Raw genomic sequence first — 27708 nt, forward strand, 5'->3', positions numbered from 1 at the left:
ACTTCCTTCCCATCCACCTCCAGGGGAACAAGGCACTCGCTCCGCAGGGACAGCCCCGCGCCAACCCTGTAAACGGAGAACTTTGAATCCGGAGCATCTGGCCCCCCAGAGAAGCTGGCCTGGGGCTCTCCTCCCTCCTTAGCAGGTGGTACTCTGCCAGCCCCCCTTCCCTGGGAATGCTGCCTCTCGCCGGGCTGGGTCTCTACCCAGTCAACCCTCTGTGGGTTCGGCCTGCTCAGTCTGTCCCTGAGCCTGGGGCACTGGGCCCGTATGTGGCCCTTTTGGCCACAGTGGTAGCAGCCCATGTCCCATGGGTCCCCTTGAGTGGGTCGGATGGTCCTGATGCCGGATGTTCCCCTCTGATGGGGTTTTTCTGTATTTTCCCACGGGGAGGTCCCATGGTGACTCTCTCTCTGCGTTGTGGTGGGATTGCTCCTTTGGGACTCCTCCCTGCCACCCCCTGACCGGCTCTTTACAAACTCATCAGCCAGCTGCCCGGCGTGTCGCGGGTTCTCTGGCTTTCTGTCCACCAACCACAGCCTCAGGTCGGATGGGCACCGCTCATACAGTTGCTCCAGTACCAGCAGTTTAATCAGGTCCTCCTTCGTCTGGGCCCCACCAGCCCACTTGCTGGCGTATCTTTCCATGCGGGCGGCTAGTTGCAGATATGAGATCTCAGGGGTTTTATCTTGACTCCGGAACCTTTCCCGGTACATCTCAGGAGTCAGCCCAAACTCTCGTAGCAGGGCCTTTTTGAATAGTTCGTAGTCCCCTTTCTCTGCCTCTCCCAGTTGGCGGTACAATGCCACGGATTTGGGGTCCAGTAAGGGGGTAAGGACCCGGAGTCTGTCCGCGGGATCCACCCGGTGCAGCTCGCAGGCCGTCTCAAGGGCCTCCAGGAAGTCATCCATGTCCTCCCCCTCCTTGTATGGGGCCATGATGCACTTATCAAAGCTCCGTGCAGTCCTGGGTCCCCCCTCACTCACCGCAGCCGGGGGTTCGCTGCCCTTCAATCTCGCCAGTTCCAGGTCATGCTGACGCTGTCTCTCATTCTCCTGTCTCTGTCTCTCATTCTCCTCCCGTTCCTGCTGACGCTGTCTCTCTTTCTCCTCCCGTTCACGCTGATGCTGTCTCTCTTTCTCCTCCCGTTCATGCTGATGCTGTCTCTCTTTCTCCTCCCGTTCATGCTGTCTCTGTCTCTCTTTCTCCTCCCGTTCATGCTGTCTCTGTTGTTCACGATCCTCCAGCTCTCTCAGTTTTAGCTCTTTCTCCCATTCCAGCCAATTCCGCTCCCCGGATGCCGAACGTCGCCGGGAGGATCCTCTGCTGGCCGGCGAGCTTCGCCGGGGGGACCCCCTGCTGGCCGGGGGGGCCATGGCGCCTTCGGTATTTGCTGGGCTCCTCCCCACCCTTCCCCTAGGCATAGGAAGGAGGGGTCTCGGGACGCCCTCAGCAGCCGGCTGACCACTCCCAGCTGGGACAGACACTGGTGCCTGCGCTGCATTTGCCAGGCTGCTTCCCTGAGACACAGGGATCAGTTCATTCGCGCGATCTTCTGCCTCCAGCTGGGCAATGAGCTGTTCTTTGGTGAGCCTCCCAATGCGCAGCCGCCTCTGCTTGCACAGCTCCACCAGGTCGCTCTTAAGCCGCTTGGCATACATCTTCCTGCTGGCCACTCACCGGCCTGTGTGCTCACAGCTCCCCACAGTACCCAGGGGGCCCCCTAGTGTGCCAGCCCTTCTCGAGGTCACCACCTCTCTGCCAGGGTCGAGCTGCAGACTCCTCCGCCCCTGGGACCACTCGCTGCGATCCCCTCGGGGGACCCTGTTACTGCAAAAGTCCTTCTCGCTGGTCACACACTCCCAGGGGTAATAACCGTCTCTCTCTCACTCTTCAGCGCGACTGGTCCCCGTCAATCCCCCTTCGTTTTACTGCTCCCCAGTCACTTACTGCAGGAAGCGCCGTCCACGGGGTGCAGTAGATCCCGCCGCTGCCACCAGTTGTTGCGGAGTATTGGGGGACTCAGGGCCCTGCACCCCCGGCTTCCTGCGATTCACCATGACTCTCAGCCAGCCAGTAAAGCAGAAGGTTTATTTGGATGACAGGAATACAGTCCAAGACAGGTCTTGCAGGCACAGACAACAGGGCCCCCCTCAGTTAGGTCCAGCTTGGGGTCCCAGGGCATGCCAGCCCACCCCCCTTTGGGGGGTCAGAGCCATCTCTGCCCCCCAGCCATCTCTCCAGCCTCCTTCTAGCCTGCTTCCAGCACTCTCCTTTTGCGACCCCTCCCACAGCCTTTGTTCAGTTTCCCGGGCTAAGGAGTCACCTCACCTTCAACCCCTTCCTGGGTTCTCATGTTACACACTCAGGTATGCGCCCTCGGGCAGATCCCATCCTGCAATGCAGACTATCCCAGCACACTCCCCTGTCAGCATTCACAGACCACCGTGAGAACAGGCCCAGTTCGTCACACCAGGGTAGGAGGGTCCATGGCCTGCATGGTCCCTTCCCTCCCCCTGTCCCCCCAGGCACAGAGTCAGGGGGCACAGCCCCAGAGCCAGCACAAGCCAGCCCGGATTTATAAACTGCTCCCCCAGGGGCTTGCACTGAACAGAATCTGCCTTCAAGGCTGGCTCTGCCAGGAACCAGCAGGGACTGGGCCAGGGGCTCCCTACGCTGACAGCCAGGCAAGCCCCCTCCATGGTAATCTATGCAGGCAACCTCCCACTCACATGGCCTGTCCCAGGGTCGCTCAGCCACAGCAAATGGAGCCAGAGCCGCATGCCATGCGAGGCCCTGCGAGCCAGGATGCACCGCCTGGCCCAGCACCACTCAGCCTCCCCCACCCAGAGAGGGAGTCCTCTGCACTGCTCACCCACTGTGCCCTGCCCTGCAGGGACTTCCCACCCACGAGGCCACTGGCCAGGTAAGCTGTGCTAAGAGATGTCCCTCGCTGACCCCTTACACAGCCCAGACTCTGCTGTTCAGTGCCGAATACCACCTATCACTGGTGCTGCCACCCCTCAGTGCCCCATGCTCTAGGGTACCGAGAGCGGAGATCCGGGGTCAGGAGGGACTGAAACAGGAAGGGTCCCTGCTAGAGGGACAATAAAGCCTGGCTCTTTGCCATTTCTTACGGCTGAGGGACATCAGCTGGGGTCTCCTGGTAGCAGGGTCTGTCCCCACAAGAGTGGCTGGCCAGGATCCACCCAGGGGCCCATCCAATCATTTCTGTAACTCAGTTCTCACTTGGCTACAGGGTCTTTGATCCCTGCACCGTACAGCGAGCCCCCGGCAGCACCCAGGAACAAACCCCTCTTGCCATTCTGGGGGACCATGCCATAGCGTTAGCCCCACCCCCACGCTCATTTGTTCTAAGGTCTGTTTCATTTCAAACACACAGAGCAGGCTGCAAAGCGAGGCCCAGGCACACCAGGGGTGTCAGTGGTAATGCTGTCCATGCAGCCAGAACTGCACCTGGTCACACATGGCCCCAGCTCTGCCCCCAGGCACACGTGCAGTCTAACGAGAGGACTGCACACTGATTTCAGCGGGACACCGCCTCTCTGTGGCCAGGCCATATTTGCAGTGATGGCAGCATAAGCCCACAGTAGCTCCGGGGAGGCCATGGAGTGGTCCCATTCGCAGCAGGGCTGATCCCAGTCAGGCACTGAAAGCCACCCCACAAGGAGAAGTGAGAACTGTACTGAGCACCTGGCAATTCCTGGCAGAGCAGGCAGGGGCACCGGCAGCCTTCCCACCGTCACCAGGTACGTATATACACACTCTCCCCACACCCACAGCCAAACCACCACACCTGCCCCCAAGGCGTGCCAGCCTCCCACCCCCTCACAGAACCTTTCCCCGCCCCACTGGGGACACCAAACCCCACAGGGCAGCCCTGCTCACTCGCCTCCAATGACAGCTTCCCCACCTGTCCCAGTCGGTCCCTCTGCTCCCAACCTCAGCAGTCAGTATCATCCTTCAATCTCATTGGCTTCCCCCCACCCCCGCGAATACTCAGCCCCCCTCCCCAGCCTACCCACCCACCACCTTGCTGCTCTCTCCCGTGCATTCTCCACACCCTGCGCATCAGACTCAAGTCCCAGCACAGCCTACCTCCGGCCTACCCCTCTGACTTTAGGAAGGGCCGTGTAGCCACAGTAGCTGTGGGAGGAAGAGAGGCAGAGCAGGCCCTCCACAGCAACCAGGGAATGGCCGAGAGCTCTGGCGGACACTACGGATGCTCAAGGGGCTGGACGAGATGACCTCTCGAGGTCCTACATTTCTGGGAGTCTCTGAGAGGGGGATGAGCATGCAGCAGGGAGGGGAGCCTAAGGCCTTATCTGCACAGGAAAGTTTAAGCAGTTGCACCAGTGCAGATGATCTAGTTATACCAGTATAAACACCCATGGGGACACTCTATTCCAGTACAAAGGTGGCTTTATTCGGTTTACCCTGAACCACTTCCCATGTGACAAAATCAGTGTTGAAAACAGGCTCTCTTATACTGGAACAAGTGTCTACACAGGGGGTTAGACCGGTATAACTAGAGTAGTTTAAACCCACACCTGAGCTCATATCCACATTGTGCCATAGAATCCTTATGGAGAGTAATTCCTACTATAGCAGTAGGGATATATTACCGACCAGCTGACCAGTATGGCGATAGTGACTGTGAAATGCTCAGGGAGATTAGAGAGGCTATAAAAATAAAAAACCTCAATAATAATGGGGGATTTCAACTATCCTCATATTGACTGGGTACATGTCACCTCAGCACGGGATGCAGAGATAAAGTTCCTTGACACTTTAAACGACTGATTCTTGAAGCAGCTGGTCCTGGAACCCACCAGAGGAGAGGGAATTCTTGATTTAGTCCTAAGGGAAGCACAGGATCTGGTCCAAGAGGTGAATATAGCTGAACCGCTTGGTAATAACGACCATCCTTGGGGACCGGGAAGGGGGAGGACACCAGAGAAACCCACCACAGTTCAGAAAGGAGAACTACAGGACAGTGAGGAGGTTTGTGAAATGGAAATTAAAAGGTACAGCTTCAAAAGTGAAATCCCAAAAATGAGCCACCGTGGCTAAACAACAAACTAAGAGAAGCAGTGAGAGGCAAAAGCATCCTTTAAAAAGTAGAAGTTAAATCCTAGTGAGGAAAATAGAAAGGAGCATAAACTCTGGCAAGTGAAGTATACAAATATAATTAGGATGGCCAAAAAAGAATGTGAAGAACTAGCCAAAGACTCAAAGAGTAACAGCAAACAACTTGTAAGTGCATCAGAAGCAGGAAGCTGCTAACAACCAGTGGGGCCCCTGCACGATGGAGGTGCTAAAGGGGGAACTCAAGGCCGATAACTATTGTCACAGGTACTTTTCGTAAAACAAAAATTTATGACCTGTGACCTGTCCATGACTTGTACAATACACCCCGCCCAGCCCCCGCTCCCCACATCCTGCCCCACGGTCCCCCTCACCCAGGCCCCCCGCTCCCCAGCCCCCACCCCACGGTCTCCCCCGCTCCCCACATCCTGCCCCACGGTCCCCGTCGCCCAGCCCCCGCTCCCCGCCCCCCACGGTCTCCCCCGCTCCCCACATCCTGCCCCACGGTCCCCCTCGCCCAGCCCCCGCTCCCCGCCCCCCACATCCCGCCCCCCCCCGCGCGCCCCACGGCCCCCCCGCACCTCTCTCTTGCGCACGATGCCCCGGGCCCGGCGCCGGCCGATGCCGCTCAGCGCCCCCTCCAGCTCGGACACCCCGGCGCGGTTGATGTCCAGCTTCCCCCCGCCGGGGCCCGGGCCCCCCGGACCCGACATCCCGGGTCAGGACACACCGCGGCCCCGCAGGCCCGACCGCACTGCGCACGCGCCCTCCCGGCCACCCGCACCGCGCACGCGCCTGCCCAGCCCCTGCTGACGAAGGGAGCAGCCGCCGGCCAGCCTGGGCATGCGCGCAACCGGCACGGCTCGTGTCCCCCGAACTACAATTCCCACAAGGCAGCGCGAGGCGCTTGAACAAAAACTTTATTGATATAAGGTAACCAATGAAAAAGATGTGTCCCCCCCCCCGCCGCCGCACACCGCCCCCCCTCCTTTCCAGGGGCAGAGGGGGAGACACACACAGCCCCCCCAGGCATGTCTGGGAGACTAAACAGCCCCCCAGCTCCCCCCATGCGGCAGGGCCCCCAGGCAGGGCAGGGGCCAGGCCCCCAGGGCAGACACCAGCTGAGGGGCCCCTCAGCGCTTCTTGTAGAGGCAGGGTCTCAGCGCCAGGCCCAGCAGCTTCCCCCCAGCCCGGGGGGGCCCCGTCTTGGAGAAATCAAACATGTAGAAAAACGGATTGTCCAGGTCCTGCAAGGGGAGAAACAGCTGATGGGAGCTAGACCAGCCCCTCCCGCCCCAACACCTGCTGTCCACCCACTGGCTCCTATCTCCCCCCCACACCTCTCTACTGCACCCCCCAGCCCATCTTACTCCCCCATGCCCGCTCCTTGCCAGCCCCCAGCCTCTCCTCGCACCTGCTACCCACCCCCTGGCTCCTGCCGCTGCCACCCACCCCCCTGCTGCACCCCACCACAACCTCCCCACTCCCCTGCACCTGCCACCACAGCCCAGCCCTGCCAATGGGCCTCCTAGCCAGACACAGGCCAAGAGCGACCCAGCGAGCTGCCCTGCCCTGCCCTACCATATCCTGGGGGCAGCAGCAGCTCTGGGGCAGAGGCAGGCCCAACCCTGCCCACAGCAGCCCACACCCCTGGGGCCCTGTCTTGCCCGGACCCTGGGGCAAGTCCTGCCTGCGGCCTGGGGAAGGGGTAGGACGCACCTTGGAGACAATCTGAAAGCCCAGCTGAGTCACGGCACTCACAAAGGCCCGGATGTCTGCGAAGCGGCTGGCAACCTCTGCCACCTTCAGCATGCCCCTGGGGAGAGGTCAAGTGAGGGGTGAGGGCTGGTTCCTCAAGCCACTGCCCGCATCCCCCACAACTCCTGCTCTGCGCAGCCCCTCCCGTATCCCCCACAGCTACTGCTCTGTGCATTTCCCCGCCGCCACTGCCTGTGACGTTATGAGTGTGATATAACATCTCATTGAAAGGTTACACGGCCAGAAGGAGTTAATTAACTCACAGACTGACCTGACCCATGGCAGAACTGTAGAGACTGGTTAGGAAGATATGTAAATGAGCAGAGCTTTGAAATGCAGCCTGCATAGGGGAGGTGTTTGCTCAGGTCCTGTGATGTAAGCAAACAAGTCTTGTCTATTGCTATAACTTTGATTCAAAGATCAAAAAAGGAATGTTAACATTTAGGATGATACTTGAGTGAAATAGTATTATTGTCTATGTCTGAAGGTTGTGATAAACTGTATCTGAACTGTTTAATGGATAAATTACACTACGCTAATTGCGAGACTGTTTGGGAGACAGAAGATTAAGCATATTCTTTCAGGCCAAGAGGCTGCTGGAAAATGTACAGGTTTCAGAGCGGAGCCGAGTTTGTCTGTATCAGCAAAAACAATGAGGAGTCCTTGTGGCACCTTAGGCATAAGCTTTCGTGGGCTAGAACCCCCTTCATCAGATGCATGGAGTGGAAAATACAGGAGCAGGTATAAACACATGAAATTCAAGTGTGAGGACAGTCTAATGAGACAATTCAATTAAAAGCAGGATACCAAGGGAGGAAAAATAACTTCTGAAGTGGTAATGAGAGTGGTCCATTTCAGACTCTGTGGGACCAGCTGCTGCTCCACCCCTAACCCCTTCCCCCCACCTCCTCAAAGAGCAGCGCTCTGTTACCAGACGGGCTCTGGGGTGATCCTACAACTGGAAACCCCCCACATCTGGGCTCAGAAAGCAGCAAAAGGGGACTCATGCTGCTATGAAGAGTGGACTCCTCTCAACAGCTGCGTTTCCCCGCTCTGAGCACACGGCAGGAGGAGGGTAAAAATCCCAAACCAATCAGACTAAGTAGCTCATTGCTGCTTGGATGTGGGGCGCAGGGGTTTCTCAGCATGAGCGGGATCCCCAGCTGCTGAGCCCGGGTTAGTCCTGAATGACAAAGGGAGCTTGCTGGTTACAGAGGCCTGTCATACCTTTGGGAAACTAGGACTGCGACGCATTCCTGTGTCTGGCTGGCTGCTCTAACCGTGGGAGTCTCTCTCCTGTTTACATCTGAAGAGAGTCTATCCCAGGACAGGCTAAGAGCATTTTCTTTGGCGTGAAACCCAAAGAGCAGCTGACCTGGGGTGGGAGACGGGCTGAGGAGTGACCTGACTACTGCTACATGCGGGGAGCTGCGGCTGTCGGTCCCGGGGTGTCAGAGAGACATGGCGTCATGAACTTCTATTGGACCCACTTCGGTTGGTCTGGGAGACCAGTTTTCAAGTCCCATCCCTCAGGGAAGGTCCCCCAGCATCGCAGCAACACGCTGCCCTGCAATGATTCGGGGGGGCAAGGCCCGTCTGTTAGAGACACGATCTCCTGGGTTTGTGCCCCGGTGCCTCACGGCCTGGCCTCACGCTCCTGCTTTATGCCTCCACCCCTCAGCGTTGTGCTGCCACGCAGCCCTGCAGGTTCTCCCAGGCCCCCGTTACCCTGGCCTCAGCACCCGGTTGGCCTCTTCCAGGATCTCCCGCAGATTGGTGCCCATCAGCGCCAGGCAGAACACGGCGACATCCACAGACTCGTCTGCCAGCGGCACCTGCAAGGCCACCCAGCAGCATGAGCCCCGGGGAACGTAACACAGGGAGACCCCCCCCCCCCACGTCCCCCGTACTGCTCCCTGCCGGCTCATACCCAGCCTCAGCCCCCCGCCTGCCCTACCTTGGCCATGTCGCACACAGTGACACGTGGGCTCAGAGCCACCAGGTCGAACGAGTGAACCTTGTTCCTGACGCTGGTCGCAATCTTGCAGTCGCCGCATCCAAAATCTGCCACCACCAGCGAGGCCGGCCTGAGGGGGCAGCAGAGAGTGGGTGCCAGGCCACGGACCCCCGGCCCTGGTCACAGGGTCCCCGCCAGGGCTCAGCCATGCCCCACCCCTACGCAGGGCCAGGGGTCCCCCAGCAGCACCCACCCAGCCCTGCACTCACCGCCCCCGCAGGTATTGGATAATGCGGTGAACCGGATTCTCGGGCCAGCGCCCCACCTGCCGGGCGAAGCCGCGGTGATAGATGGCGAAGGCAGCAGGGTCGTGCTGGAAGAGCCGGGCTGCCTCCTGGCTGCTGGACGTGTAGAGCTGCTGGTTGATGTAGCGGAAACGGGCTGACTGGAGCCGCTCCTCCATCCGGGCCCGCAGCGCCCCCGAGAGCTCCGACGGGGGCAGTGCCGAGGTCCCCTGCCCCACATCCAGCCCCCCGCCCAGGCTCTGCCCCACATCCAGCCCCAGGCCCACTTTGAACTTGTTCTTTTGTCGCCTTTTATTCTTCTGTTTGTTCCTCCACTGCTTCCTGCTCAGCACTGGACCAGGCCCCCCAGTGGCTGCGCCCGGCTCCCGGCTCAGCGGCTCTTTGCTGGGTGTGCGTGCTTTGTCCCCAGGGGCCTCTGCTGCACAATCTAGGGCGAGAGACAGGCAGGTCGACGCTTAACCGCTGCATCGGCCCAGCGGCCCCCACGCCACTTAGCTCTGGTGAGGACGCTCCGAGGACGCACTCAGCCTGCCTGTCCCGCCGGCAGCACTGCCTACACAGGGGTCAGTGCCTGGACTTTTCACCCGCGAGTGACACAGCAACACCGGGATGGGCCTGGGAGGCCTGGCCTTGGTGTGAGGCACCCGCTCAGTGCGCACAGATCAAGGGATTCAGGGTAGAGTCCATCCAGCCCCCCTGCTCCAGGGCTGGCTTGTGCCACGCAGCCCTGCCTGCAAACCCCAGGCCCAGCGCCAGTCGCCCCCAGCCAGTCCCACCTCCGGAGATGTAGCCCCAGGCGAGTGCATCTCCCTGCAGGAAGCTCCCGAGATGCGACTTGGACCCCCCCCACTCTGCAGTCCCTTGGGAGGGGAGCTGTGCCAGCCTACTCCGTACCTCTACTCCGTCTCCTGCAAGCTGGGTCTGGCTCTGGCCCTGCCTGGGGAGCGCTGGAGCCGCTTGGAGCCCCTGGGGCGATACAGGGGGAGGAGGCAGCTCTGGGTTTCAGGCCCCGTCTCTGTTTCCTGGGCTGTTTCCTCCCCGCCCGGTCCGCAGAGTCAGACTCAGATTCGCTGTCCCCCGACAGAGGCCCGGGGCTCTGAGGAGGCTCCGTGCAGCTCGAAGCCTCCAGGCGCTGCAGGGTCGCGAGGAGCCGTCTGCGCTGCTTGTGCAAGGAGCCTCTGGGAGGCTGGAGACAGCAGGGGCGTCAGTGCTGCCCCCAGAGCTATGGGAGCCCAAGGGGTCCACACTGGTCCCACCCCCACCTGAGGCAAAAGGCATCCCTCTCGCCCGCCCACGGACCTTACCCTCCCTCAGCTCCAGCCCCCACCCCCATTACGGCCCGTGCCACCCACCAGGTGAGTCCACGTCTCTGGAAGGACAGGGGGGCTCACCGGGGGGCAGCGCTGGGCAGGGCGGCGCCGAGGGTGCAGGAGAGCCTGGCTGAGAGCCTCCCCGCCATCCTCCTTGTTCCACCCCCCTTCGTCAAACATGGCGCGGCTGCCGGGAACCCAGCTGTCTCTCCGGGCGGCTCCCACTGGCCTAGAACAGAAGAACAGGGGTGAGGCCTCCAAGCTGCGTTTCCCTGGAGAGTCGGGGCCAACGGTTCCTGTGTTTCCCCTCAGCAGCTCCCAGCAGCTGCATTTCGTGGGCGAGACCCGCATCTCCCCCGCCTGCGCAGGCTGCCCGGGGCCCTGCGATTCCCAGCGACAGGCTGCCGGGCACAGAGCGACTGTCGGCAGCGAGGGAGCCCCAGTTCTTTCCTTCACAGGTCACCGCACGACACCCCAAGAACCGACACGCCCTTCACCCCCTGCCAAGGGTCTCCTCTGTGGTCACAAGTTCAGCCCGGCTTCAGCTCAGCAGCCACCCAGCCTATCGGCCTTCCCCTGTACCCAAAGGATTGGGGCCCTCTCTGGACCGGGGCCTGTCCATTGGCTGGATCACGAAAAAGGCCTTGAGACAGTTTAAAACAAGGCAATTTATCCACAAATTCTGTGTCTGTTGGTCAGTGAAGAATCCAGTTTGAGCTACTGCCTGGGCGCAAACTGGATTTGGAGTTGGCTTCGAAGGGCTGATAAAGAAGGAATTACATTAGCACCTCCCCCACTCGAGAACATACACACAACTCTGCAACACCAGGCCTGGGCTACACCAAGAAGTCAGAGTGACAGGTTGCTTAGCGCTGTGAAAAATCCACTCCCCAGAGCAAGCCGACCTAACCCCGGTGCAGACAGCGCCCCGGGACGGGATTAACTCCTCCCTGCCTCCACCGAAGCTGCACCACTGGCATTGTAAGTGTTGACACATCCATATACACAGCCACATTTTAAATACAACGGACCCAAAGGTGTTAAACCTATTTATTAAGCGTTATCCAGGCGATTGACACAATCCCCCAAAATCTCACCCCCTGGAACCAGGGAGCATTAAATTAGTTCCCTCACTCCCGACCCGCAGCCCCTGCCCCCCCCAGCCCTGCCGGTGCCCCTCACTCCCGACCCGCAGCCCCTGCCCCCCCCAGCCCTGCCGGTGCCCCTCACTCCCGACCCGCAGCCCCTGCCCCCCCCAGCCCTGCCGGTGCCCCTCACTCCCGACCCGCAGCCCCTGTCAGCCCGGCCCTGCCGGTGCCCCTCACTCCCGACCCGCAGCCCCTGCCCCCGCCCCAGCCCTGCCGGTGCCCCTCACTCCCGACCCGCAGCCCCTGCCAGCCCAGCCCTGCCAGTGCCCCTCACTCCTGACCCGCAGCCCCCTGCCCCCCCCAGCCCTGCCGGTGCCCCTCACTCCCGACCCGCAGCCCCTGTCAGCCTGGCCCTGCCGGTGCCCCTCACTCCCGACCCGCAGCCCCTGCCCCCGCCCCAGCCCTGCCGGTGCCCCTCACTCCCGACCCGCAGCCCCTGCCCCCGCCCCAGCCCTGCCGGTGCCCCTCACTCCCGACCCGCAGCCCCTGCCCCCGCCCCAGCCCTGCCGGTGCCCCTCACTCCCGACCCGCAGCTCCTGCCCCCCCCAGCCCTGCCGGTGCCCCTCACTCCCGACCCGCAGCCCCTGCCAGCCCAGCCCTGCCGGTGCCCCTCACTCCCGACCCGCAGCCCCTGCCAGCCCAGCCCTGCCGGTGCCCCTCACTCCCGACCCGCAGCCCCTGCCCCCGCCCAGCCCTGCCGGTGCCCCTCACTCCCGACCCGCAGCCCCTGCCATTCCAGCCCTGCCGGTGCCCCTCACTCCCGACCCGCAGCCCCTGCCCCCCCCAGCCCTGCCGGTGCCCCTCACTCCCGACCCGCAGCCCCTGCCCCCCCCAGCCCTGCCGGTGCCCCTCACACCCGACCTGCAGCCCCCTGCCTGCCCAGCCCTGCCGGTGCCCCTCACTCCCGACCCGCAGCCCCTGCCCCCCCCAGCCCTGCCGGTGCCCCTCACTCCCGACCTGCAGCCCCCTGCCAGCCCAGCCCTGCCGGTGCCCCTCACTCCCGACCCGCAGCCCCTGTCAGCCCGGCCCTGCCGGTGCCCCTCACTCCCGACCCGCAGCCCCTGCCAGCCCAGCCCTGCCCCCCACAGCTCTGCCAGTGCCCCTCACTCCCGACCCGCAGCCCCTGCCCCCCCCAGCCCTGCCGGTGCCCCTCACTCCCGACCCGCAGCCCCTGCCCCCCCCAGCCCTGCCGGTGCCCCTCACTCCCGACCCACAGCCCCTGCCCCCCCCAGCCCTGCCGGTGCCCCTCACTCCCGACCCGCAGCCCCTGCCAGCCCAGCTCTGCCGGTGCCCCTCACTCCCGACCCGCAGCCCCTGCCCCCCCCAGCCCTGCCGGTGCCCCTCACTCCCGACCCGCAGCCCCTACCCCCCCCAGCTCTGCCGGTGCCCCTCAATCCCGACCCGCAGCCCCTGCCCCCCCCAGCCCTGCCGGTGCCCCTCACTCCCGACCTGCAGCCCCCTGCCAGCCCAGCCCTGCCGGTGCCCCTCACTCCCGACCCGCAGCCCCTGCCCCCCCCAGCCCTGCCGGTGCCCCTCACTCCCGACCCGCAGCCCCTGTCAGCCCAGCCCTGCCGGTGCCCCTCACTCCCGACCCGCAGCCCCTGTCAGCCCGGCCCTGCCGGTGCCCCTCACTCCCGACCCGCAGCCCCTGCCCCCCCCAGCCCTGCCGGTGCCCCTCACTCCCGACCCGCAGCCCCTACCCCCCCCAGCCCTGCCGGTGCCCCTCACTCCCGACCCGCAGCCCCTGCCCCCCCCAGCCCTGCCGGTGCCCCTCACTCCCGACCTGCAGCCCCCTGCCAGCCCAGCCCTGCCGGTGCCCCTCACTCCCGACCCGCAGCCCCTGCCCCCCCCAGCCCTGCCGGTGCCCCTCACTCCCGACCCGCAGCCCCTGTCAGCCCAGCCCTGCCGGTGCCCCTCACTCCCGACCCGCAGCCCCTGTCAGCCCGGCCCTGCCGGTGCCCCTCACTCCCGACCCGCAGCCCCTGCCCCCCCCAGCCCTGCCGGTGCCCCTCACTCCCGACCTGCAGCCCCCTGCCAGCCCAGCCCTGCCGGTGCCCCTCACTCCCGACCCTCAGCCCCTGCCAGCCCAGCCCTGCCCCCCCCAGCCCTGCCGGTGCCCCTCAGTCCCAACCCGCAGCCCCTGCCGGTGCCCCTCACTCCCGACCCACAGCCCCTGCCCCCCCCAGTCCTGCCAGTGCCCCTCACTCCCAACCCACAGCCCCTGCCCCCCACAGCCCTGCCGGTGCCCCTCACTCCCGACCCGCAGCCCCTGTCAGCCCGGCCCTGCCGGTGCCCCTCACTCCCGACCCGCAGCCCCTGCCCCCCCCAGCCCTGCCGGTGCCCCTCACTCCCGACCCGCAGCCCCTACCCCCCCCAGCCCTGCCGGTGCCCCTCACTCCCGACCCGCAGCCCCTGCCAGCCCAGCCCTGCCGGTGCCCCTCACTCCCGACCCGCAGCCCCTGCCAGCCCGGCCCTGCCGGTGCCCCTCACTCCCGACCCGCAGCCCCTGTCAGCCCGGCCCTGCCGGTGCCCCTCACTCCCAACCCGCAGCCCCTGCCCCCCCCCCAGCCCTGCCGGTGCCCCTCACTCCCGACCCGCAGCCCCTGCCCCCCCCAGCCCTGCCGGTGCCCCTCACTCCCGACCCGCAGCCCCTGCCCCCCCCAGCCCTGCCGGTGCCCCTCACTCCCGACCCGCAGCCCCCTGCCAGCCCAGCCCTGCCGGTGCCCCTCACTCCCGACCCGCAGCCCCTGCCCCCCCCAGCCCTGCCGGTGCCCCTCACTCCCGACCTGCAGCCCCAGCCCCCCCCCAGCCCTGCCGGTGCCCCTCACTCCCGACCCGCAGCCCCTGCCCCCCCCAGCCCTGCCGGTGCCCCTCACTCCCGACCCGCAGCCCCTGCCCCCCCCAGCCCTGCCGGTGCCCCTCACTCCCGACCCGCAGCCCCTGCCCCCCCCAGCCCTGCCGGTGCCCCTCACTCCCGACCCGCAGCCCCTGCCCCCCCCAGCCCTGCCGGTGCCCCTCACTCCCGACCTGCAGCCCCAGCCCCCCCCCAGCCCTGCCGGTGCCCCTCACTCCCGACCCGCAGCCCCTGCCCCCCCCAGCCCTGCCGGTGCCCCTCACTCCCGACCCGCAGCCCCTGCCCCCCCCAGCCCTGCCGGTGCCCCTCACTCCCGACCCGCAGCCCCTGCCCCCCCCAGCCCTGCCGGTGCCCCTCACTGCCGACCTGTTCAGTCTGTCGCTCACGTGCGCCACAGCCGGGCACCATAGAGCCGAGGAAACAGGCGGCTAGAGCGGCCTCTCCGCAGCCAAAAGGCCGGAAGTCCTGAGCTGGGGGCGGGGCGGAGCCGGCTCCTCGCAGCCGGGCACTGAGGGGCGGGGGGCACCTGGGTCTGGGGACCATCAGGGGGGCGGGACCTGGGGCCGGCGGGGGGCGGGACCTGGGGCCGGCGGGGGGAGCGGGACGGGGGGGGGCTGGGGCCCGGCGGGGGGAGCGGGACCGGGGGGGCTGGGGGCGGGCCCTGGGGCCCGGCGGGGGGAGCGGGACCGGGGGGGCTGGGGGCGGGCCCTGGGGCCCGGCGGGGGGAGCGGGACCGGGGGGGCTGGGGGCGGGACCTGGGGCCGGCGGGGGGGGCTGGCGGCGGGACCGGGGGGGGGCGGGACCTGGGGCCCGGCGGGGGGAGCGGGACGGAGGGGGCTGGGGGCGGGACCTGGGGCCCGGCGGGGGGAGCGGGACGGAGGGGGCTGGGGGCGGGACCTGGGGCCCGGCGGGGGGAGCGGGACGAGGGGGGCTGGGGGCGGGCCCTGGGGCCCGGCGGGGGGGGGGCGGCCCCCAACGGTCTCTCCCTGCAAATCCCAGAGCCGCCGCCAGGGGCCGCTGCGCTCAGGCCGCTCCCGCGGGCGGGGCCGGGTCCCGCCGCCTCCCGAGTCGGACTCGGAGCCGCCCGGAGCGCAGCGGCCGGGAGCGGTGAGCGGGGGTCGGAGCGGGGCTCGGCCCGGGGGGTTCGTGGGGCCGGGCGGGGACGGGACGGGGGACGGAGCGGCAGGGGGGGGGTTCGTGGGGCGGGTACCGAGATGTGGGGGGTCCGTGGGGCGGGGGACTCCGTAGGGCCGGGCGGGGACGGAGCGGCGGGGAGGGCGGTCCGTGGGGCGGGTACCGAGATGTGGGGGGTCTGTGGGGCGGGGGACTCCGTAGGGCGGGGACGGGACGGGGGACGGAGCGGCGGGGAGGGGGGCTTCGGGCGGGTACCGAGATGTGGGGGGTCCGTGGGGCGGGGGACGGAGCGGCGGGCGGGGGGGCCGTGGGGCGGGTACCGAGATGTGGGGGGTCCGTGGGGCGGGGGACGGAGCGGCGGGCGGGGGGGCCGTGGGGCGGGTACCGAGATGTGGGGGGTCCGTGGGGCGGGGGACGGAGCGGCGGGCGGGGGGGCCGTGGGGCGGGTACCGAGATGTGGGGGGTCCGTGGGGCGGGGCTCGGGCCGGGATGGGGGGATCGGGGGGGCCGGGCGGGTAGCGGCGCGGGGGGGCTCCGTGGGGCGGGGGGGGCGCAGTCTCTGCGTCCGGCGCTGCGGCCCCGCCGCGGGGGAGTTCACGGGTCCGGCTGGGCTGATGCTGCCCCCGGGCGGCCCGGACCATTTCCTGCTTCCAGGGCGTGTGGGGCGACCAACGATTCCCTTCCCCATGGATGCAGCGCGGGGGGGGGCACGGGGCATGTGGTGAGCTGGGGGGTCAAGGGGCGAACGGGGGGCACAGCAGGGAAGAGGGGCACAGGGCAACCTGGGGCCGTACAGTGGAGCTGGCACAGGGAGAGATGGGTTGGGGGGTTGAGATGGGGGCCTGGAGCGGGAGCTGGGGCCGGAGGGGGAGTGAGGGGCGTATGGCTGAGTGGGCCTGGGAAAGAGGGGGGAGCGGGGCCAAGCGGGCCCAGAGGAGGGGGGCGGGCAGAGGAGCAGGCTGGGGGAGAGGGGGATGCGCGGAGGGGGGGGGGAGCTGGAGGTGTGCGGCACAGCAGGTGGGGGGGGAAAGGGGGCATGCGCAGAGGGGGGAGCTGGAGGCGCACGGCAGAGTGGGCGGGGGAAAAGGGGGTGCGCGCAGCAGGGCAGGCAGCGGGATGGAGAGGGGGGCATGCGGTGGAGCGGGATGCACAGCAGAGAGGGCCCGGGGGAGAGGGCCCACGGCAGAGCGGGCGGGAGGAGAGGGGGGCGTACAGTGTAGCGGGCTCAGGCGAGGAGGGCGGGCGGGGGGAGTTGGAGGTGCGTGGTGGAGTGGGTGGGGGGAGAGGGGGTGGGCGGCGGAAGGGGGGAGAGGGAGGCGTGTGGCAAAGAGGGCAAGGGTGCTGGGGGCGTGCGGCTGAGCGGGCGGAGTCAGAGGGGGTAGGCGGCACGGGGGGAAGAGGGGGCATGTGGTGGAGTGGGTCCAGGTAAGAAGGGCGCGCGGCGGAGCGGGTGGGCGGCGGAAGGGGGGAGAGTGAGGCGCGCAGTGGAACGGGTGGGGGGAGCTGGAGGCGTGCGGTGGAGCGGGCAGGGGGAGAGGGGGGCATACAGTGGAGCAGGCTCAGGCGAGGAGGGCGGGCAGGGGGAGTTGGAGGTGCGTGGTGGAGCGGGTGGGGGAAGAGGGGGCGCGTGGCAAAGAGGGCAGGGGTGCTGGGGGCGTGCGGCTGAGCGGACGGAGTCAGAGGGGGTAGGCGGCAGGGGGGAAGAGGGGGCATGTAGTGGAGAGGGTCCAGGCGAGGAGGGCGCGCTGCGGAGCGGGTGAGGGGAGCTGGAGGCGTGCGGGGAGCTGGAGGCGCGCAGCACAGTGGGCCCGGGGGGAGTGAGTGGCAGGTGCATGGTTGAGTGGGCACAGACAGGAGAACTGGGGGGCACATGGCTGAGTGGGGGGCGCAGGGTGAGCTGGGGCACATGACAGAACAGCGGGTTCAGGGGATGAGGCACACAAGGCTGCCGGCCCAGGCTCAGCGGCTGCTACTGGGTGCTGAGGCAGGGTGACTGGGTGGGGCTCCAGGCTGTTTATCATGCCCAGGGGATCAGTGACCCAGCACCCCCTGCTCCCCTCTCTCTGGTTCCAGTCCCTGTGGGGTACCGGCTCTGTGGGGATAATAAAGCCCCCGGATTACCCTCCGTGCCCGGCACTCCCTGTGTCTCTGCTTTAGGAGCTGCCCCCAGGAGAGGAAACCAGAGCATCTGTTAGCATTTATTGTGGGGTGCCCCCTTGCTGGGGCCCAGCCCTGAGTCACCCCTGCCCTGCACAGTGCCCCCAGCACCAGCAGTGACTGCGAGGGCAGAGTGCCCCGCCCCACTCCCTGCACCCCACGGTTTTAGCTGTGGAAGTGCTTTGCTTGCTCCTGGAGTCAGCCTCTGCCCTCGTGTGCACATGCTGTCCCGTCCTGTCTGAGCCCCTGGGTGCTCTCCTGCCCCGCACACTCCCTGCAGCACCCTGCCCCGGTGCAAGGGCACATTCCCGTGGGTGCCTTCGACTCTGCGCCTAGCGGGGGGGAGAGGCTCAGCACAAGCTGCTGGGGCAGGGGTGTGAAATATTCCCAGCTCCTGCCAATGGAAACAGCTGGAGCCCCGGGAAGATGGAAGGGCTGGGCACTGGCTGGGCCAGGCACGTCTGCTGAGCCCCCCACCCCTGGAAGTGACCCTTCGAGTGCACTGCCTCTGGGGAAGGGTCCTGGCTAACAGAGGGCTGATCACAGGCACAGGACCCCCTTACTTCCCTCTGCAGGACACTGGTTCCAGCCTGCCCAGTCTCCCTGGCTCAGGCAGGAACAGGGCGTGCCAGGCATGAGCCCTTGCTCTGGAGGTGGGCACAACTGGGCTGCGTCCCGGGCGGGGCGCCCATCTGCCCTGAGAGCCAGGAGGCCCACGGTCAAGCAATGAAAAGCCGGGCGCCAGGACTCCTAGGTTCCCTCCCCAGCTCTGGGAGGGCACGGAGGCTGGATGGGGATCAGGACTCCTGGGTTCTGCACTCACTGTCTCCTCGTGCCAGCCCCTCGCCCTGTGGCCTTGCCAGGCCGCTTGTGGTTTTGCTGGGAAGGGGGGTGGCCACCACAGCAGGAAGTGTCCCCACACTCTCCCGCCCCCAGGGCCTCACACATCCTCCCCACCACCCCCTCGCAGTCCTCTGTGGCTGCGAGCGGCGGGCTCTGTGCAGCGATAAGCCCGTGGAAGGGAAGCTGCTCACCGTGGGGCTGAGCACAGCCACTCGTGACACTGGTGTCAGCCAGGAACTTCCCCTCCTCGCTTGCCAGCCCTCACACGGAGCCTCCCTGGTCCTGCTCCGCTGCACTGAACCAGCGTGAGGCGAGGAGGGGGCTGCTGGGCCCCCAGCCCCTCACTGGCAGCAACACAAGGGTGGGAGTTGGCTCCTGGGAGGGCCCCAGTGCACGGGGTTGCACTGAGCTGGGGGATGGGCTGAGGGGCTGGTCCTGCGGAGGTGGGAATGGGGAGAGCCTGGGGCTTGGGCCGTGGGTCGGGCTGTGTCCAGGGCGGTGTGGGAGGAAGGGGGTCGGAGCCCGGGCCGCGGGTCGGGCTGCGCCCGGGGCGGTGTGGGAGGAAGGGGGTCGGAGCCCGGGGGATGGGCCGTGGGTCGGGCTGTGCCCGGGCGGTGTGGGAGGAAGGGGGTCGGAGCCCGGGGGATGGGCCGCGGGTCGGGCTGTGCCTGGGCGGTGTGGGAGGAAGGGGGTCGGAGCGCAGGGGATGGGCTGCGGGGCCAGGTCTGGCAGGGGGCAGGAAATGGGCTCAGAGTCCCTGGGATGGTCCAAGGGGCCCAGCCCCCATCTCTGCTGACGGGCCCCTCTCCTTGCAGGAGCCGGGATGGACGACATCTTCACGCAGTGCCGGGAGGGCAACGCCGTGGCTGTGCGCCTCTGGCTGGACAACACTGAGAACGACCTCAACCAAGGGTGACTGGGGTGGTGGGGGAGGGCACCCTGCGGGGGAGGGGCGGTGGGTGTGGGCACCCTGTGGGGGTTGGGCGAGGGCACCCTGTGGGGGAGGGGCGGTGGGTGTGGGCACCCTGTGGGGGTTGGGTGATGGCACCCTGCGGGGGAGGGGCGGTGCGTGGGCACCCTGCAGGGGTTGGGCGGTGGGTGTGGGCACCCTGCGGGGGATGGGCGGTGGATGTGGGCACCCTGCAGGGGTCGGGCAAGGGCACCCTGCGGGGGAGGGGCGGTGGGTGTGGGCACCCTGCGGGGGAGGGGCGGTGGGTGTGGGCACCCTGCAGGGGTCGGGCAAGGGCACCCTGCCGGGGAGGGGGGCTCAGCTGGGCCCCCTGGGGGTGTCAGTGACCCAGCGGCTCGGCAGCCTGTGCCCCACCAGCGCTCTGCGGCCTGCGGGGCGGGGAGGAATTCAGGCTCCCGCCAGAGCAGGAAGTTACGACATCGCTAAGGCACGGGCTAAGCAGCACATGTCTGCAGCTGGGGCCGCAGGAGGAGCAGCTGGCTCCTGGCCCCCAGGCACGGGCAGAGCCTTTCTCTGGCTCAGTGGGGCCCTTAGGGGGCTGGGGCCTGAGGGAATCGGCTGGTCTCTCTGTGCCCAAGCCGCAGCGATGGCTCCTGGGCCAGGCAGTGGGCGCAGTGTCTGGAGGGACTGAGCTGCTGGGGAGCCTCTCGGGTCCGTCTGGTCCATCCCTGCCTCCGAGCCAGCCCCACCCCATGATCCGTGCACGCAAGGGCTGCCCCCGAGCTGCTGCCCCCACTGCATCCATCCCACTGCCCCGAGCTCCCCGAGCCTCCCTCAGGAGCCACGGCTGAGCCAAGTGGGGCAGGTCGCTGTGTCCTGGGACTCTGCCCCCGTGGTGGAAGGACCCGGGCGCGCTGGCAGGACAGGTGCCACAGCAGGGAGAGGCCCAGGGCTGAGTGAAGGGCCTGGGGACAGACACTAGTTCGCCACATGATCCCTCATGCAGCTCCCCTGTTGCCTCCCTGGGCCCCCCTTTTGCTCATGTTCAGCCCCAGGGGGGTTGGGAGGAGACCCCAGCCAGGCACTGGGTCAGTCCCTCCCTGGCACTGGGTCAGTCCCTCCCTGGCGGATGCCAGCCCCAGGGGCTCCTGAGGGGCTGTGTCGGGTCAGGGTCTCTGGGCAGGGAGCTGCATACCCTGGGTCTGGCCTCTGGGGCAGTTCTGTCCCCTATGCTCCCACCCCTTGTGCTTAGCTGTGTCACTGTGCTGGGGGGTGGGGGGTACATGGGGGGAGGGGTTGTATCAGGGCAGGGCCCCGCGGTCTGGTCTGGGCACAGTGCTGGAAGGGTGGGGGGCACATGGGCAGGACGGGTATGAGGGCAGGGCCCTGAGCAGAGGGTGGCTTAAGGTAGGGAATGGGGATCCACAGGGGAGGTTGTGGAGTGAGGATAGGTCACCAGTGCTGTGTCCACGGGGGGTGGGCACTCTCCCAGATGGCGGGGCTGGGCTGGGGGTGGGAGCTCACGGAGCTATGGGCAGGGCAGCGTAGGGCACATGCTCCCTGGGGATGTGGGGCTGGATTGGGTGATGGAGGGGCTCCCCAGGTTGGGGGGGCTCTCTGAGGCTATGGGGCTGGACTGGTTGGGGAGGGGCTCCCTGGGGCTGGGTGGAATGGAGAGGGGGAGTTCTCTGGGGCTGGACTGTATGGTGGGGGGTGCTCCCCAGGGCTGTGGGGCTGGACTGGTGTGGGGGGGGCTCCCTGGGGCTGTGGTGGGTCTGAGCCAGGTGGGGGAGCTCCCCCTTCTCTCCCCCCACCCCCCGCCAGGCTGGAATCTCCTTTTAAGGCCCGGCCTCTCTCAGCCTCCCTTACTAGGCGGGCGGGGGGGGGGGGGGAGGAGGGGAGGGATTCCAGGCCAGCGACTCAGCTGGGAGCAGCTGAGACTGGGCCAGGCCGCCAGGTTCCCCTGTATGTGGGGGTCAGGAGAGGACTGGAGACAGCCCCTCACTCCCATAGCCCATTGCCAGGGCTTGGGGTTCCCATACTGCTTGTTACCCCTCCCTCTCTGGCTGCTCCCTGTCCCCCAGCCCAGCCCCACAGGCGTGGGGTTTAGGCCAGCTGCCTCCCTGCTCCCAGCGCCCATGGACCCACGTGCCTTCGGGGTCCCTGAACCCACCTGGGCAGGGGAGGGGCCGCTGGGGCATGGTGCTGGCCCTACCCCCCCAGAACTCACCCCCCACCCTCCCCAGGGACGACCACGGATTCAGCCCCCTGCACTGGGCCTGCCGTGAGGGCCGCTCCACCGTGGTGGATATGCTCATCATGCGGGGGGCCCGTATCAACGTCATGAACCGCGGCGACGACACCCCGCTGCATCTGGCGGCCAGCCACGGGCACCGGGACATTGTGCAGAAGGTACTGGGTGGGGCTGCCCCCTGCTGAGTCCCCCAGCCAGCCCCCTGCCCCTGTGCTGGGGCTCCCCACAGCTAGCACACTCTATGGGGATAGTTCCCCCTCAGTACCCTCCCTGCCCCTATAGCCAGCGCCCTGCCCCCTCCCTGTAACACCCCTACTGGGAGCATCCACTGTTCAGTCAGCACCTGGTCCTCCCCCTGTGCCCCTGCTGGCAGCCCCCTCCCCGCACCCAGCGCCCTGCCCTTTCCCCCAGCGGGGAGAGGCTGGAGCTGGGGTGTCTGGATGCAGGGGGTGGTGGTGTCTGGAGGGAGTGTGTGTGTGTGTCCCTGCCGACCCCCCCTCCCCCCCTGTGCCCCTGCTGGCAGCCCCCTCCCCGCACCCAGCGCCCTGCCCTTTCCGCCAGCGGGGAGAGGCTGAAGCTGGGGTGGCTGGAGGCAGGGGGTGGTGGTGGCTGGAGGGAGTGTGTGTGTGTCTCTGCCGACCCCCTTCCCCCCCGCTGAGGCTGCTGTCTCTGCCCTCCCAGCTGATCCAGTTCAAGGCAGACATCAATGCAGTGAACGAGCACGGGAACACGCCGCTGCACTACGCCTGCTTCTGGGGGCACGACCAGGTGGCCGAGGTGAGCAGGGCCCCACGAGCGGGGGGCAGGGTGGCATGGGGGGACTGGGCGGGGGGGGGATAGGGGTTGGCGGGACTGGGAGCTGGGTTCTCACCGTGGCCCTGCCCCCGCAGGACCTGGTGAGCAACGGGGCCCTCATCAGCATCTCCAACAAATATGGCGAGATGCCTGTGGACAAGGCCAAGGTACCACTGCGTGAACTGCTGAAAGGTAGGAGCTCCCCGCCCCTGGGGACCGCCCATCCCGCCCTGCACCCCCACCCCCTTGTGACACCCCCATCCTGCCCTGCACCCCCAGATTCCCATCCCACCCTGCACCCCCACCCCCTTGTGACCCCCCATCCTGCCCTGCACCCCACCTGCTCCTCAACACCCCCGCCCCTGCATCCCCCGCCCCTGCGACCCCCCCATTCTGCCCTGCACAACCCTGCCCCTGCATCCCCCGCCTCTGCGACCCCCCCATTCCACCCTGCACCTCCACCCCTGCAACCCCCATCCTGCCCTGCACCCTCAGATGACCCCTTACCTCTGCTCCCCCTGCCCCAAGATCCCCACCCCCCAATCCCTTTGCCCCAACCACACCACCAAGGTACCCCCCCAACTATCCCGTCTCCAACCTCCCTGCCCCCCATTTCTGATCCTGCCATGCTCCCTCAGCTCTATTGCTAGCCCAGGGCTCTGTTGTTTTGCTCTCCAAGAGTTAAAGGTGTGAAACTCTTCCACGGTTGAACCTGGGAACAGTACCCAGGCTCGGGGCTTTGCTCTTCCTAGCAGATACTCCAATGCATCAATTCCAGTGTTGGAAGTTTGTTGATCAAAATCCAGAAAGAACTAGAAACCAAAACAAGCCAAACTGACCCTTGCGTTTGTTTTGCATAATCAAACCTTGAGAGTCGTTTTGGAGGCAGACTATGTGAGTCTCGTTTTACCAGCCCCCTGTCTTTGCGGGAAAGGAAGAGGTTAATTTTACTCTGTCCCGCTGTGGGAAGGGATCCACTTCTCCTGTTCCTTAGAAACAGACCCAGCATGGAGAAAAAAGGATAGAAAAGGTGGGGGCTTTCATTGGGGTTCGTGGAACACTGGGCGGCTGTTGAATGCTTTGGGATGGCAGGTTAGAAGGGCCCACTAGGGTCAGCTGGTCTGACCCCTGCTATGATGCAGGATTTGTTGGGTCTAAGCTATCCCAGACAACTGGCTCCAGCCTCCTTTGGAAACCTCCAGCCAAGGAGTGTCCATGACTTCCCGAGGCATCCATAAGACCAGTAGGACAATGGAACAGCGAGGAAGTGACTCCTGACTACGACCCATGTAGCTCTGGACCCTGGCTCCTGTGAGGAATGTCACCCCGCTGGGTCATTTCTGCTCAGACAGGGCAGGGCTGGCCGGCCGTCGCATCTCCCTGGGCTGATGTATGCCGTACAGTTGATTTCAGGATCCTGTGAAAAGCGAGAGAGGGAATAGGGGAAGGAAGAGGGGGGCAGAAAGTAACACAAGGCAGGGAGACAGAACAGCTCTTACATGCCTCAGAGACCCTGCGGGCCCGCCTGCCTCAAGAGAGACCCTGTGGGCAGGAACAAGGAGCTGAGAATTTTTCCATACCCCAAACAGGAAGATGGCAAAGGGCCAGCATAGTTCAGCTCATTATTTCGTTCACCCATTAAACCCACCTCTGTGCGGCCAGACTTGACGTAGGGAGCGTCGTTCCCACATGTTAAGTGGACCTCACAGCCCTTGAGCCATGTCAGCTAGGCCTTTGGCCGGCCCAGTGCAGACTGGGTGCTGCTCTTGCACCTGGTTTAACCGTCCGTAGGAAAACTACTTGACCGATTTTCTGCAGTTAGTTCCCCATCAGGCAGAAATTACCGGCCCAGTGGTCACAAGAGCCCTTGGGTTCAGTTCTGGCTGCTCCGGCCTGCGCCGCCCCAGCCCCCTAGTGCTCAACGTCTCCCTCTCCCCAGAGCGTGCAGAGAAGCTGGGCCAGAGCCTGACCAAGATCCCCTACAAGGACACCTTCTGGAAGGGCACCACCCGCACGCGGCCCCGTAAGGATTCGGGCCCTGGCTGGGAGGGGGAACGTGTGGGGATCCCTCAGGAGGCGGCTTGGGGCACCTCCAGTGGGTTTGTGTAGGGGGAGGAGGGCCAAGTCTCTCCATGGGGAGGGAGCCCCAGGGTGCGGGAGGGGTGCGGGCAGGGGTCCCTGGGGTGTGACAGTGTCTCCCTTTCTCACGGCAGGAAACGGGACCCTGAACAAACTGGCCGGCATAGACTTCAAGCAGCTGAGCCTGGGTCACAAACTCAACGAGAACCAGTCAGGAGAGGTGTGTGTGTGTGTGGGGGGGCATCCGTGGCAGGCCCTGGGGGGTAGGAGCCTCTCCAGGCAGCCACAGCAGGGGGGCCCGTCCAAGGGGAGGGGGCCAGCACCACAGTGGGGCTGCTCGCTGCGCAGGTCCCGGATGCTGTGGGGCCTGGGACCAGCCCTCAGCGTCTCATTGCCCAGCTCCCCTCTGGGCCATGGGGTAGGAGCCCTTCCCTGCCTCCCTGGGGGGAGTGGAGACTCCATTAACAAAGAGGGGGCATGGCCCCTGCCAGTGGGGGGCACGTAAGTACCTACCAGTCAGGCTGTGTCCCTCCCAGCTCACCCCAGCCTCTGTGCCCAGCTAATGCTGTCCCCTCCCCCGTCCCTGCTCTGTCCCCGGCTCCCCCCATCCCTGACACACACCCCAGCTGACCCTGTCCCCAGCTCCGGCTCCGCCCCGCAGCACTCCCCACCCTGCCCCCGGCTGACTCTGTTCTGTCTCCCTGCAGCTGTGGAAGGGGCGCTGGCAGGGCAACGACATCGTTATCAAAGTGATGAAAATTCGGGACTGGACAACGCGGAAAAGCCGAGACTTCAACGAGGAGCATCCCAAGCTCCGGTAGGTGCTGGGGAGCTGGGGCTGGCAGGGGTGGGGAGCCTACTGTTCTCACACTCCTCTCTCTTCCAGGATCTTCTCACACCCCAATGTTCTGCCAGTGCTGGGGGCCTGCCAGTCGCCCCCCGCCCCGCACCCCATCATCATCACGCACTGGATGCCCTACGGCTCCCTCTACAACGTCTTACACGAGGGGACGAGTGAGTGTCAGGGCAGGGGACGTGCCACACACTCCTAGGCCAAGGAAAACCACTGCAGGGCGGGGGGTACACGACACAACATCTCTGGTACTAGAACTGGCCCAGAATTCACCCCTGGGGCCTGTCCTACCTGGCCTTCAGCACTTGGGGGGGGGGGGGGGGTGTCCCATCCTGCAATTGCCTTATCCAGTCCCAACCTCTGGCACCCCTCAGCCTGTGTTCTACACACACAGCACAGACACCCCCGTCCCATTCGCCACCTCCCCCAGTGCCAGCCTCAGTCCCGCATCCACCCCTCCCACCCCCCTCATCTGGCCATCCCCAGCCCCGCGTTCTGCTCCCCTCGGCGCCAGCCCCATTCCCCTCCTCTGTCCGTCCCTGGCGCTGGCCCCACCTCCCGCTCCCCTCATCCCTCTATCCATCCCCACCAGTGCTGGCAGCCACCCCCACACCCCTCATCTGTCCATACCCCTGGCAGCAGCCCTGCATCCCGCTCCCCTAGTCCCTTCGTTCCCCCGGCGCTAGCCCCACATCCTGCTCCCCTTGTCCGTCCGTCCAGCCCCATGTCCCACCCCCCAGCACTGATGCTCACTGTCTCCCTGCAGACTTTGTGGTGGATCAGATGCAAGCAGTGAAGTTTGCCCTGGACATCGCCCGGGGCATGGCCTTCCTGCACACACTGGAGCCCCTCATCCCACGCCACAATCTCAACAGCCGCAGCATCATGGTGAGTGCAGGGGGATGGGGCTCTCAGCGCTCCAGGGGGCCAGGCTGCTGGCTGACCGCCTCTCTCCCCACAGATCGACGAGGACATGACGGCACGTATCAGCATGGCTGATGTGAAGTTCTCCTTCCAGTGCCCAGGCAGGATGTATGCCCCAGCCTGGGTGGCACCTGAGGGTGAGTGCCAGGAACCCGGGGGTGTTACCACAGCTCTACCCATCCCAAGAGGGGCTGCTACCTCCTAGTCCCTCCTAGCCTAGTGGCTGGATGCCCCTTCCTGGGATGCGCTCTCCCTGACCCCTCCCCTATTATGCTCATAGCTCCCCCGCTGGCTTCCCTGCAGCACTGCAGAAGAAGCCAGAGGAAATCAACCGGCGCTCGGCCGACATGTGGAGCTTTGCGGTGCTGCTGTGGGAGCTGGTGACACGCGAGGTGCCCTTTGCAGACCTGTCCAACATGGAGATCGGCATGAAGGTGAGTGGGGAGGCAGGGCCCAGCCCCCTGCAGCTCACTGGAGAGGCTGGGGTCACCCACAGGGAGTGGGTGGGAAGGATCCAGCAGGGGGGCTGTGGCCTTGGTGCATACCTGTCCCCAGCTCTCATCCTGCTTGCCCCCAGGTGGCACTGGAGGGGCTACGCCCAACCATCCCGCCTGGCATCTCCCCACACATCTGCAAGCTGATGAAGATCTGTATGAATGAGGACCCTGCGAAACGGCCCAAGTTCGACATGATCGTCCCCATCCTGGAGAAGATGCAGGAGAAATAGGGGCCAGCCCCCCTGCTGCTTGCTGCTGCCAAGCTGCCCCCGCCCCCTCCAAGTGCCTTGAGGAGGTGCCCCGCCCTTCCCAGCAGGCGGTGCTGGTGCTTTCCCAGACCCCGCAACCTGAGCCGGCCACAGACACATGGTACGGATGGTGCTGTCTCCCCTGGAGCCGCCCTGCAAGCTTCCTGCTCCAGCCACCAACCCTGAGGCTCCCAGGACCCACTGCACAGCAGCCACCTCCATCCTTCCCCAAGCTGTGGGTACAGGCTGGCGGCCCTGGGGCCTGGCCTGAGCCAGCACCTGCTAAGGGGTGAGGGTGGCTACTAGTCACAGGGCTAGGGTCAGGCCTCTGAGCCACCCAGCACCTTATGCCTCTCCTCACTCTCACGGGCACAGAACGACACCCCACCCCTCTTTATATTATATATAAATTACCCTCATCCCAGTGCCCTCCCCGCAGGACAGGGCCTCACTTGTCTGCCTGCACATAGTGCTGCTCTGGCTTTGTGCTTCACCTTTTTAAGTAATTTCCAGCCAGGCCACGTGGAAGAGCTGCCAGCATCTGAAATAAACATTTGTTATGAAAACTGGCCC

General features: G+C 65.9%; 3 protein-coding genes across 5 annotated transcripts in view; 1 reads left to right on the forward strand and 2 right to left on the reverse strand.

Annotated features, from left to right (window-relative positions):
- The window catches only part of LOC128830294 (F-box/WD repeat-containing protein 7-like), a 39808-nt gene extending 33927 nt beyond the window's left edge, over positions 1–5881 (reverse strand). Inside the window, exon 1 of the mRNA XM_054016106.1 lies at positions 5691–5881. Within this exon, the coding sequence (XP_053872081.1) occupies positions 5691–5822 (132 nt within the window). The 5' untranslated portion in view covers positions 5823–5881. The remainder of the gene's footprint in view (positions 1–5690) is intronic.
- Positions 5882–6083: 202 nt separating this feature from the next.
- RRP8 (ribosomal RNA processing 8) lies at positions 6084–14918 on the reverse strand. 2 transcript variants are annotated; one of them, XM_054016109.1, is made up of 8 exons: positions 14808–14918; positions 10482–10668; positions 10024–10315; positions 9094–9556; positions 8825–8954; positions 8596–8702; positions 6829–6925; positions 6084–6356 (listed from the first exon to the last, which is right to left on the reverse strand). In XM_054016109.1, the coding sequence occupies exons 2-8, from the start codon at positions 10617–10619 to the stop codon at positions 6243–6245; spliced, it is 1341 nt and encodes a 446-aa protein (XP_053872084.1). In that variant the 5' UTR covers positions 10620–10668; positions 14808–14918; the 3' UTR covers positions 6084–6242. The 2 variants fall into 2 exon arrangements, with proteins under 2 accessions (XP_053872084.1, XP_053872085.1); XM_054016110.1 differs by having other exon boundaries at positions 6085–6356; positions 10521–10668; positions 14808–14916.
- A 521-nt stretch (positions 14919–15439) lies between these two features.
- ILK (integrin linked kinase) lies at positions 15440–27701 on the forward strand. Of its 2 annotated transcripts, XM_054016107.1 has the most exons (13): positions 15440–15548; positions 19391–19487; positions 21732–21897; positions 22421–22516; positions 22630–22726; positions 24474–24557; positions 24748–24833; positions 25321–25430; positions 25500–25627; positions 26233–26354; positions 26428–26527; positions 26694–26824; positions 26968–27701. In XM_054016107.1, exons 2-13 carry the CDS (start codon positions 19399–19401, stop codon positions 27115–27117), a joined length of 1359 nt encoding a protein of 452 aa, XP_053872082.1. In that variant the 5' UTR covers positions 15440–15548; positions 19391–19398; the 3' UTR covers positions 27118–27701. The 2 variants fall into 2 exon arrangements, 1 of the variants encoding a protein (XP_053872082.1); XR_008443562.1 differs by lacking the exon at positions 15440–15548 and having other exon boundaries at positions 26671–26824; positions 26968–27059.
- Positions 27702–27708: the final 7 nt, after the last annotated feature.

This window comes from Malaclemys terrapin, chromosome 1, assembly GCF_027887155.1.
Source record: "Malaclemys terrapin pileata isolate rMalTer1 chromosome 1, rMalTer1.hap1, whole genome shotgun sequence".
Taxonomy (NCBI): domain Eukaryota; kingdom Metazoa; phylum Chordata; order Testudines; family Emydidae; genus Malaclemys; species Malaclemys terrapin.